The sequence below is a fragment of the Neomonachus schauinslandi genome, chromosome 14 (assembly GCF_002201575.2).
Source record: "Neomonachus schauinslandi chromosome 14, ASM220157v2, whole genome shotgun sequence".
NCBI classification, from domain to species: Eukaryota; Metazoa; Chordata; class Mammalia; order Carnivora; family Phocidae; genus Neomonachus; species Neomonachus schauinslandi.
In genome coordinates, this window is record NC_058416.1 from 36,382,682 (window position 1) to 36,394,993 (window position 12,312).

The following is a 12,312-nucleotide window of genomic DNA, read 5'->3' on the forward strand; positions in this document are numbered from 1 at the left end:
TCAACCTGTCTTTTAAGGGGGTAATGTGTGTGCATGGAGCAACACTCAGAGAAAACAAGAGTGTGCATGGAAAGTAAGTCTCCACTCCACCCCACCTCCAAGCTCCCCTCCCCACAGACTTCCATCATTCTCACTTTTTCTCTATCCTTCCACAGTTGTGAATGCTGCATAGGCCTACCCCCTTACTATAGACATATTTCTCGCACAAACTGTGGCTATCCTGGCCTGGTCACTGGAGAAATGGCTGATTCTAGGGCTGGGTCAGGAGCATCTGGCGGTGGTAGAAAAGTAAGGAAATACTCAAAAAACTAAATGATGGGAGTATGTCAAAGGGAGGCAGGAGTCAGCTGAAAGCATGCCTGCTGGCCGAAACTGGAACAATTTGAGCAAAAACAAGAATAATGATGTAGTACCATATTATAACCCAACATATAAAATACATATTCAGGAGTCAATACTGAAATAAATACCTGATTGAATAAATAACAAATAAATACCCAAATATATAAATAAGAAAAGTTAAATCTCCCATACAGAAGAACCTCAAATAATTGATGTAGATGCTCCCCCTCAAGAAAGAGGAGTATAACTCCCCACCCTTTACATGTAGGCTATACTTATTCACTTGCTTCCAAAGAGTTCAGTACAGAAAGGGGGTGGAGGAGAAACTTTATAGTGAAGAGACCTGATAAACACTCTCTCAACCAGAGATCAGAGTTAATTAACATCAATAGTGAGAAGTCACGTTGACAGTATGTACTATGATATGATATGATATGAAATAATACAATATGATATATGATATTATGAGAATAGTACTTTGCCTCTGTGGTCCTCCTCCCAAAAACAACCCGTAACCCCATGAGAAAGACATCAGACAAACCCAAATTGAGGGACATGCTAAAAAATACCTGACCAGTACTCCTCAAACTGTCAAGGTCATCAAGAACAAAGAAAGTCTGAGAAACCGGTACAGCCCATAGAAGCCTAAGGAGACATGACCGCTAAATATAATATGACATCTGGGATGAGATCCTAGAACAGAAAAAGGGCATTAGAGAAAAACTAATGACATTTCAATGCCAGGTCTTCACAGGACTTTTGTCCACAGCTTCGTTGCTAACAGCGCTGCAGGCAACAGCCCATGTCCAGTAGCCCCATCAGTGAGGGCTCTTCTGGAACCAGCACTCCACTGAAGAAAAGCATAGGCAAAGGTGAAAAAAATACTTTAGAAGTAGTTAAGAGACAATCATTCTCGAACTGTGAAGGAATCCATTTCACCCAATTGTTTTCCTCTGAGCACTCAATTCAGCTACCCAAAAGAACCTGAAAACTTCAATAGTGGGTGATGAAGAGTGGGAAGCAATTTTTAATCAAGGGGCATTTTGGGGTGGGTCTTCCAGGGAGGGACCTCAGGGAAGACTGAGGCACCACGGAAAGTAAAGGAGAGGAGTTACAGGGCACAGGGGGAGGGCACAGAACTCAAGGAGGAAGAAAGTCAAGGTAAGCTTCACCTCAAGCAGGGCGGGCCCTGTATTCAGGAAGTGGAAATGTCATGTAATGGGGGGTGCGGGCACTGTGGAGACTGACAGACCTGGGTTTAAATCCCACCTCAACCGTTATTAGCTTTGAACAATTTCCTAACCTTCCTGAGTCTTGGCTTTGTCACATGCAGGATGGACATTATCATTTCTTATAGTATTGGCTAAAAGCTAAAATGAAATATAAAATGTAAAGCAACTAAAATATATCAGATGATCCATAGGTGTTAATCTCTTTACCTCTCCCTTCACTTTTTCTCATGTATCCAATAGTCTCCCCACAGACTATAGCTGCTTCTGTTGGTCCAACACTCAAGCTCTGCAATATTATGGTCTATAAGCCTTTACGGGTAAGCCCAGAAACCACCATCATTATTTCTGATTTATTTATCTATTATTAAATATTATTTCTATAGGAAAGCCCAGAAACCACCATCATTATTTCTATAGGAAAATATGTTTTGAATTACAAATAACTTCTTAGAAGACAATGTGTTACTGGGAAACGATCTTCATGTCTCTTGTTTCTGTGTGTCTGTTGTCACGAGCAGAAGTACTAACTGCCCTTTCGTTCCAGACTACCTTTCTGAGTATGTTTGTATAAAGAATACAAGTAAATACAGTGAATACAAGCCTCTGGGTAGGAGAACAGGTTTGCTCACAGTCCACTATTATAATGTCTTCCTCTGAGCAACGGCTAGGCATGTTTGCTCACATCCTATTATGAGTACGGTTCCCTGAGGGAGGGGTTCCTCAGCCATGTGCACACCATCCACCTGGGCCCCTCTGTAACCCCTCTTGGGACTTGGGGGGCACAGGGAAGCAACACAAACATGAAGCTCATGCTGCCTGCTGTTCTGTGAGTAATAAAGCCCTTTGTCTCTGACCCAGGAGTCTCATGTTTTCTGCCAGCATCGAGAACACTGTGGCAGGCTAGCTGGTTAGCTTACAAGGAGGGCAAACCTCAGACTCTTCACAGTTCTTCACCTATTTGTGGAAATAGGTCTATAATTTTCTATCTTTTATTTTACCATCTAAAAATGTAATGTGCTGGCTTCCCCTTTTCTCCTTTCTTCTTCCTGAGGGAGGGGGGGAACTGGCATGTGTGGGGCTAAGCCTTCAGCTGCTGCAGCGGGAGTTTGGTTACAGAAGGAGGAGTTGAGCAAATAAGTATCTGGTGAAAGTATAGAAGCCAGGTTTCTGACAGGAGTTACAAGTATGGAGAGGGGCATAGATAGAATAAACAATGTGGTATTGGATTGAAAGTGGAGGTGTTAGTGGGAAATCGGGAGCATGGCTAGCTGGTAGAGATGATAGATCGATAGTTAATAGATAGATAGATATAAAAATACAGATATGTATATGCACACATGTATGCAGAGTATCCCAAAAGTCTTAACACGTACATATATGTGGTGGACAGAATAATGGTCCTCCTAAACATGTCCACATCCTAATCCCTGGAATTAGGCAAAAGGGACTTGTAGGTGCGATTAAAGTTGAGGACCCTACAATGGGGAGATCTTCCCGGGTTATCCAGGTGGGCCCAATCTAATCAGATGAGTCCTGTTAAAAGTTTATGATAATCTGTCACAACAGCAAATATTTTTAAGCTCTGTACACTCAGAGGGCATAGGAGCAAGGTCAAGGATCAGACTTGGCAACCAAGTATTAGCTTCTCAATGTCATTCTCTGATGTAAGAAGTGAAGTGCCTTTGATGAAATGACCCATTCCATTTCTCAGGCAGGGGACATACAGAATGAGCCTAGAACACATTATTGCACCAGAAAGTAAGGAAATGCTCAAGGAATAACAGGGACATATCAAAAGGACACAGGATCTAACTTGAAGGAGCTCCCAGTGGCCAAGTCTGCAGCAATTTAAGCATCAAAATAAATACTGATAAAGATGGGTTGCAACCTTTTGAGCAAAATCAGCATCCATGAGTCCATGAAGATACAAAAAGAGAGCGAGAAGAATTAATGACTAAATAAACATGGAAGGAGGAAAGCTCTATCCTACAATAGAATAGCAACTAATAAATCTAAAAAGAATGATGGAATTTCTTAAATTACCATTTTGCAATCATCATTCCAATCATTGATTTAGGCAAAAGTCATCAATAGATGCTAAATCTAGTGAATAAAAGTTTGACAAGGAACAGGATATTTACATATCCTCAAAATATCTCTCCACGAAATACTGATTAATTACTTATTAATGAATTTTACAGTAGAGAAACCTGGCAGACCCCACCTTAAGCAAATGATGATGGTTAACGTCACCAGCATTGGGACAAATGAAAAGTGTGTGTCTCCTTCTGGGATGCACTGAGAAAGCATGGTATCACTCTTAAGGAATTCCTGCCAAAACTACAGAAATCATAAGGAAACCTCAGATAATACCCTCACTTTGGGGGTTAGGAGGTCTTTGGAAGGTGAGTAGATCATGAGGGTGGAGCTTCATGAATGTGATTAAAGATCTTAGAAAAGAGGCCCCAGAGAGCTCCCTCACCCCTTTGCTGGGTGAGGACACAGCGAGAAGACACTGTCTGTGAACCAGGAAGTGAACCCTCACTGGACATCGAATCTGCCAGCACCTTGATCTTGGACTTGCAGCCTCCAGAACCATGAGAAATAAATTTTTGTTGTTTATAAGCCACACAGTTGATGGCATTTTGCTATGGCAGCCAGAATGGACTAAGACATCCATCTGCCAGAATTCTATCTTCATGTCTTCGTGGGCCCTTATCACCAGTGTGATTCTATTCACTTGGGTGGTGCTTGGTCTTGTGTCTGTCCCTTCTGAGATACTGCACTCTCTAAGGGAAGGAACATTTTCCATTTTGCTCATCAATGTATACCAGGTGTTGGCCTAAGGCCTGGCAGATAGCAGGTCCTTGGTATGCAGTTTTTGAATGAGAAGATGGATAGAAGACCTTTAGCAAACCTTACTGAGTCTCAGTGTCCTCATCTATAAAATGGGATGCTAATTCCTCCGAGGTATCTGTGCTATGTGGCTATCCTATGGAACATGACCAGTCTGTGAAAAATACGAGTCCTGACACACACGGGAAACATGGACTTCTCACCTTCCTCCATTAGGAAGTGAAAGTGAACTTGCTTGTTACGGTCTCAGCCTGGAGGACAGGTTCCCATAGGACCACCCTGAAAGGCAGGCCACAAACAGCCCTGACCATGGTATGTCTGACCAGGAACCAAAGAGCCTGTTATTCCAGAGGATCAGGAGTCTGGGACCTTTGCCTGGGACTTGGGACACACACAGGTCATAGAATGATAGCTTCAGTTTGGCCACCGCAGGGGTGTCAGGGCTGGCTGGCCAGCCAAGGCGGGCACCCCAGCCTCCCAGCTCAGGTAACCACCAGGCCGGCACATTTCAAGACATAACACAGTTCATATCCACAGGGAGGGCTGAGCAGAACAAGTCACATAAAAGCATTGACCCAAGGAGTCAGCAGACCCAGATTCAAATCTTTCCTCTCTCATCAATTACTGGGCAAAGTGCTTAACCTCAATAGCCCTCAGGCTATCTATAAAATGGGGATGATACTCCCATGCACCTCATATTGTTGTTTTAAAGATGGACTGAAACAAAGCATATAAAATGCTTCAGCAGGGAACCAGCACATGCATTCAGTGAAAATTATATCTATAAGTATTAAGAGTAAGTAGGTGTTCACCATTCAGAAACAGGATCATTTCCGGCATACCTCCAAGCGGAGCCATGTTCAAAAGTCAGCCCAAACCAAGAAAGGCAGAATGAGAACGACCCTTCATATGTCACAATACTCCGAATATGATTTTGATTTTCTGCATGCTTTGCTTTACCTTCTGTCCTTTTTTCTTCACTTTATCAAAAAAAAGTCATGAAGTAAACAACAACAACAACAACAAAAAGCAGTCTGTGTGCCGCCTTTAAAACCCTTACCTCAAATGCAGCACAGGATTTGATCGGGTAGAGGTAAAGGTTGGTGATGACATGTGGCCCAAGGCCCCCATCCAGGACTCCTACAGCTTTCTCTGAAGGGGTCTGCTGGGTCCCGGTGGCCATCAGTGGAGGTGAGTGCGAACCACCTGCATCCACAGTGCTCGGCAAGTCGTTGCAAACCCTAGAGGCTGTGGGGGCCTCTTCCTGAGGTGAGGAACTACATCTGTCCGTGGTGGCCGGCACGGCGTCCTGAGCCTCGCTCTCTGACGGGGCTCCAGCCTCCCCAGCGGTGGTCTGAGGGAGGGGCTGTCCATCAGACCTGTGCAGTTGCATTGCTATGATGAACCTGAGAAAAGCCTGGGCATCCTCAAGTGTAGACATATATCCAAAGGAAATCCTCACAGACCCTGTAGGCTGCCCCTCTATGAGGTCCACATTGTCTCCACAGACATGACCAGCCTAGAATAAAAGGGAAATAAGTCAGCCAGAGGGACTCATTCCGCATGGATAAACTGGAAATCGTTTTGGAGAAGAAACTTAACCCAGGACAAGAAACCACAGCAGTAACACACACTGTGTGCCTGAGCCATGCTCTCCTAAGCATAAGGACTCCCTTGTGAATCTCGCTTTGCTCAGGTGTAAATTGGGCTCAATACCAATCTCAATGGATCATTAAAAAGTTTAGAAGAAATACTGCACGGGAGGTATTTACCCAGAGCCGCACACCATGCCAACCCACAGACACGTCAAAAGACAGACCAAAGTTTCAGAAGCGTGATGGGTCAGCTTCTTGGTCTCCCCTGGGCTGAGGCAGGAGAAACACCTGCTGGTCGCTCCCTTGAGCCTCTCTCAGAACCAAAGGGAGGACTGCATCCCTGAGAGCTGCCCTTTGACAAGGCAAGAAAGAGATGCTCCCTCTGTGAACGACCAGCCAAGGCCACTACAAAAGCCAAAGCAGGCTGGGTGCTCCTGCTGGGAGGTGGGGAAAGAGAGGCGAGGGGTCCCCCATCCTCTCCAAGCGGGGCCGCCCGGTATTGGTCGCTGCTCAGGGCACCTACCTGCCCCAGTGCTGAACCCAGGGCAGTCACCTAAAGAGTTGGGGTCACAACACTCCGCAGATCAAATATTCTATCTAAACCTGCATTTGTTTCTGTAGCAGGCCTTCCTCTCTCTTTTTAAGTAAAATCCAGTTCATGGTTGGTTGGGATCTCTGACCCCAGACACGAGACCAGCCTCCAGGGTGGTTGGAGAGGCCACCATGGGAAATGACCAGCATTACCAACCTGAAGATGCTTCTTGACCATCTCGTCGCTTATCCCCAGGTGCCTCTGACAGGCCCCCATGTTGCAGAAGCAGCCAGTTCGCAAGTGGATGTTGTAAAGACTGGCCATTTTATCCACCTGTGGGTTCAATATGACATGAAACCAGTGTTAAAGGATGTCACCACATGGTCAGCATGTGCTTCCAGCAGCTGCAACAGCAATAGCATCTCCCACAGTGGTGAGACCAGGACTGTCTTCATGTTAGCTGCCTCCCCTGGACTGTCAGAGTGAGAAGAAGCCATTCTCTGGGTTGAACTGAGGGGCCTCAGGAAAGCAACTCTGCTCCTTTAGCCTGGGCAAATAGTTCAGTGACGTGGAGACCTGCTAATGAAATTCAGGCATTCTCTGGTGCTCAGAGCTGAGACCTGGCAGCATCACTGGGTCAGGCCAACCCCATCTCCAGAGTCAGGTGGCCTCCTTTCAACGGGTAGCTGCTCAGGAGGCTCCCTCACTGCCCCACCGCAACCCCTGCCAACTGGAAACTGAAGTCTCCTGTGCCCACCCCCACATTCCACATTCACAGTGTGTTACCACTGCTGCGAAACAAGCCACCAAACTTGGTGGAACAAAATAATAACCATTTTTTTGTGCTCACAGCTACAGTAGGTCAGGAATTTGGAAAGAGCGCAGGGGAGATGCTTGACTCTTTTCCATGATTTCCCGAGTCTCAGCAGGGAAGACGCCAAGGCTGGGAGTGACGTGGTGTCTGGGAGTTGGAATCATCTGGAGACTCACTTACACGTGTGTGTGCGTGTGTGTGTGTGTGTGTGTGTCTGGCCTCCCAGCCAGGAGGGCTCAAAACAGGACTGCCACCAGAGGGCCTGTGCTTGGCCTCTCCACATGGCTGGCTTCCTCAGAGCATGGCAGCCTCAGTGTAGACCTTCTTACGTGGTAACTTGGGGCCCAGAAGTGGACGTCCCAAGGAATAATGCTGATGTGGCTGCCACGCAGTGTCCCTTCTGTGGCATTCTCCTGGTTATGAGCGAGTCACAAACCCACCAAGATTCAAGAAGAGAGAAGGCCCCCACCTACAAGAGGCTGTTTGGGCCACACCTAACCCTTCCTCCTAATTTCCCATCATGAGGCGGTACCCCCTCACCTTGGGCCCCGTGGGATACCAGCCCATGCCTGACCAGGTGAAGGATTTGGTTTCAGCAGCAGGATGAGCACAACATCCGGGGACATCGAGAAAGCAGCCTGACCAGAGTGCAGCATGGGAGCCTCCCCACCCAGGTGCCTTCATGCTCAGCGTTTACTGAGCACTTGCTTCCTACTGGGCCCCGTGCTCAGGCATTCAATAGCATATCTAATTCAGTCCTCAGAGCAACACTATCAGCAGGGTACTTCGTCATTCACAGTGTGTTACCACTGCTGCGAAACAAGCCACCAAACTTGGTGGAACAAAATAATAACCATTTTTTTGTGCTCACAGCTACAGTAGGTCAGGAATTTGGAAAGAGCGCAGGGGAGATGCTTGACTCTTTTTTCATGGACACTTGGAGTGTTTACACTAACTTGCCTAAGCTCACAGAGCCAACAAAAGGCAGTCAGAATCTGAGCCCACATGCTTAACCACTGAGTAGAGTGACTTCCACAGAGGTAAGAATGGAATTAGGAGGCATGATATCAAAAACTAGAACCCCAAAGCTTCTTATGGAAAGCTAACTTTGAAAAGAATCACAGATTCTTTTGAAATCTCCCGAAAAGAGAGCCCAACCCAGCCATGAAACCATCTGATCTTTCTGAAGGCCACCAATATCCCTGTGGAATTCCCACACAGGGAAGGAGCCTGGGGAAACCAGGCTGGATTTCCAGGCCTCAGCCATGGAATCCCCTGGTCCCTCATGTGACCAGCCGCTTCTACAGACACACAGATGGAGAAACTTGTCCTGGGTCTGGCCTCGTGGAATAAGAGACCTAGTGAAGTCAGCAGGACACCTAGGCAGGTGTCTCCCCCTACCCCCACCGCAGGGCTCTTCTCCTCTTCGAGGTTTCTCTGGCCAAATGAGGCATTCCCTCCCTGCTCTGCCTGATACAGCATACTTCACAGTCACCTGTCTGTCCTCCTCCACACCACGCAGGAAATACAAACTTATTTAGGTCCAAGAATGAGACTTACTTTACCAGTCACCCAGAATAATGTATTTAAGAAGGCAAAACGTTTCCTCCTGATGCATTTTCCACCATCCTCCAAAAGCATTTAAAATCGCATGCTTCCTTGTGGCATCGGCCAGCCAGTGACTTACTGAGCGGGGGTCTGCACAGTAAACCTACCCAAGAGACAACCTGTGGTTGTAAAATGTCCCCTCCCAGAAGCCAGTAAGAATCGACATGTCCCCGGAAGCATAGTTCTCAACTTTGTTCCTCAGATAGTTTATAGCTATTGAGAAGAGGGGGTGGATATGCTTCCTTGAGAAATGGATTTTGTTTGAGAAATTCTGCATTTAACAAAGGTGAATGGGGATTATGGCTTTCAAGGGAAGATGAGCACTTTCTTCCAAACTTATCTGACCATTGGAACTGCTCCTCACAGAGCTGCTCTAGGAACCCATGCTCTGGGACGGGCCTCGGGCTCCCCATCCCAGCTAGCCTGTGACACCCCATCTGGTGACCATCTACCACCATGTCTGAGTGCTTGCTATGACTCTGGACATTTTAATGGACTGAACAGTGACCAGCTTACTCAGCTATGGCAAGGACCCCAGCAGTTCCCAACCTCCACTATTTGCCCTGTTTTCATGGGAAAATAGATGCAAGGGGCACTTTTGCACAAACTATTTTATAACCAAACTACTAAATCCTTTGAACTCATAATATGCATGAACTATGGCAGAAATAAGGGCTTTTGTGATACTTGTCATTAAGAAGGAGTTCTGAATTCCAAGCCACATGCAAATACATGGTGGTAACAGGCCCACGTTTTGTGTGATGCCGTGATCCGGTCACTGGGGCCGTCATGCTGAATAGACATGAAACGACCTGAGAAGTACTATTCTGTCTTACACTGCTTTTCTGTCTACACTCTTTTAGGGTGCCTTCCCTTGCTGGCAAGCTGTCAGCTGTCCCCTTCCACTGCGATCAACATTCTGCGTCCCTCTCCCTGCACTCAAAATTGACAATTTCTGGCTGAAAAAGGAGGGCTGGTAAACTAAACAGCCACGCCAGTTAGAATGGCGTGGAAACGAGAGTACGGAGCCTCTAAGAAAAGGCCGGGGTCCCTGCACCCATGCCCGGGCTGCCCTTCACACACAGCTGCCCCAAGCACCCCGGGACCCACACCGCACGTTTCAGGGCTCCAGAAGGCGGCAGAGTGCCAGAGGACTGCGTTTCTCCTGTGAATGAGGGTGCGAGGTGGCGAGGAGACCCACCTGGGAATAACCAATGATGTTCCCACTGGGGTCGAGCACGTTAAAATTGATGACCGGACCCTGGACCTCCGGGCTGCTGAATTCAGAGTCGCTGTAAATCCGCACCACAGGGGCTCCACTGGGGTACCGGAGGGCAGACAGGGCAGTGTAGGTGTACTGAGCCAAGGTGAAGGTGTGCTGCTTTATATTCTCCATTCCACCTCAAAAACGATTGTGAAACGTCAGAGAGAAACATGAACTTCACCTGTAATTCACTCACTCATTTTATTTATTTATTTGAGAGCGAGAGAGCACAAGTAGGGGGAGATGCAGAGGGAGAGGGAGAAGCAGACTCCCTGCTAAGCAGGGAGCCTGACGTGGGGCTCGATCCCATGACCCTGAGATCATGACCCGAGCCAAAGGCAAGATGCTTCACCGACTGAGCCACCCAGGCGCCCCTCACTCACTCATTTTTAAGAAAAACAAGATCATTCTAACCACCAGGCTGGAGCTCAGGTTAATGGTTGTAAATACTGGTAGATAGTGTGTGGTACTGTCCATGTGGTTAATGTGTAGATGTGGGGCCCTGACCAACACCTCACTGTTGCTGTTCTGTGGAATCGTCAAAGGAATTCTTGTCATCCTTCGCTTTTCTTTTTTTAATTTAGACCCTTGGGTTACAGATGGCAAAAATGCACAATTTTATCTTTATTTGTATTTTTTAAATTTTTTAAAATTTATTTTTAAGTAATCTCTACACCCAATGCGGGGCTCGAACTCATAACCCCAAGATCCAGAGTCTCACACTCCACCAACTGACCCAGCCAGGTCACAATTTTATCTTTAAATGTATCTTTTTTTTTTTTTTTTTTTGCTGTTTCTTTCAATGTTTAAATCATTTTAACACTCTTCAAATCAATTAAGGATACGTGTGTTACAACATGGATGAACCTTGAAAACATTATGTGAAATAAGCCAGACACAAAAGGACAAATACTGTGTCTTCTATAAGTGCCTAGAATAGGCAAATTCGTAGAGACAGAAAGGAGAAAGGAGATTACTTGGGCTGGGGGAAGGGGCAAAGGGGAGTTACTGTCGAATAGGTACAGTTTCAGTTTGGGATGATGCAGAAGTCCTAGAGATGGTCAGTGCTGGATGGCTGCATAACAAGGTAAACGTACTTAATGCCACTGAAACGTACACTTAAATTGGCTAAAATGGTGCATTTTATGTTACAGATAGTTCACATTTTTTTCCAAAGGAGCAAATAAGTAGGAATAATCAGGGTTTGCTTTATTGGGGAACTGATATGGTCAGTCTGCTTTCAGTTCAGAGATGTCCCGGCCCCCGTCAGACCTGTAGCTTGCGGTGTGGGTATCTATTAATATCTTTCCTTGGAAAAGTGCTCATCGCTCAGTGCTTGTCTTTATTATCTCCTCTTGTCCTGGATGATGTCCACTCACCTCCCTGTATTACCATCAGGACTACCCACCCCTCCCCTCCCAAGAATCCTTTCTGCCTCCAGTATCAGGGTCAGGTTGAGAACCTGAAGGGTCTCATTATTGTGACCAGAGAGAGAGAAAGGAAGGACTCCCTAATCATTAAGCCACATCCCTGGTTCACCACAACTCCATTTCCATATGGATGGTACAAACAGTACCACCCAGTTCTAGAAGCTCAGCCTCTGGAGGAGTGCCCAGGAGCACAACAGGATGGTGGCTGCCTGGCTCATGAGTCAGAGGCTCTTCTAGTCGTGTATACCTTTGTGTCAAGCTCCACATGATGGGAAGTGACATCTGTTGGCGTGTCAGCCCACAGTGAATGTCTCCCCCCTGCCTACACACCCCACTTACCAGGAAAGAAAATATGCATTATTGCAAAGGTCAACAGGAGAGACAGTGGTTGGGGCTCAGGGTTAGGCATTTTTTTTTTAAGATTTTATTTATTTATTTGACAGAGAGAGAGACAAGCGAGAGAGGGAACACAAGCAGGGGGAGTGGGAGAGGGAGAAGCAGGCTTCCTGCGGAGCAGGGAGCCCGATGCGGGGCTCAATCCCAGGACCCCGGGATCATGACCTGAGCCGAAGGCAGAGGCTTCACCGACTGAGCGCCCCCAGGCGCGCCAGGGTTAGGCATTGTTATGGTCTAGGCTGA

At 46.7% G+C, this 12,312-nt stretch overlaps 1 protein-coding gene across 2 annotated transcripts in view; it reads right to left on the reverse strand.

Moving 5' to 3' along the window:
• Positions 1-12,312, reverse strand: part of MOCOS (molybdenum cofactor sulfurase) — a 50,189-nt gene that overhangs the window by 23,653 nt on the left and 14,224 nt on the right. For both annotated transcript variants that reach the window (XM_021686106.1, XM_021686107.1), the window contains exons 6-8: positions 10,181-10,380; positions 6,774-6,890; positions 5,491-5,949 (exon numbers count right to left, since the gene is read on the reverse strand). In XM_021686106.1, coding sequence (XP_021541781.1) covers positions 5,491-5,949; positions 6,774-6,890; positions 10,181-10,380 — 776 coding nt within the window. The remainder of the gene's footprint in view (positions 1-5,490; positions 5,950-6,773; positions 6,891-10,180; positions 10,381-12,312) is intronic.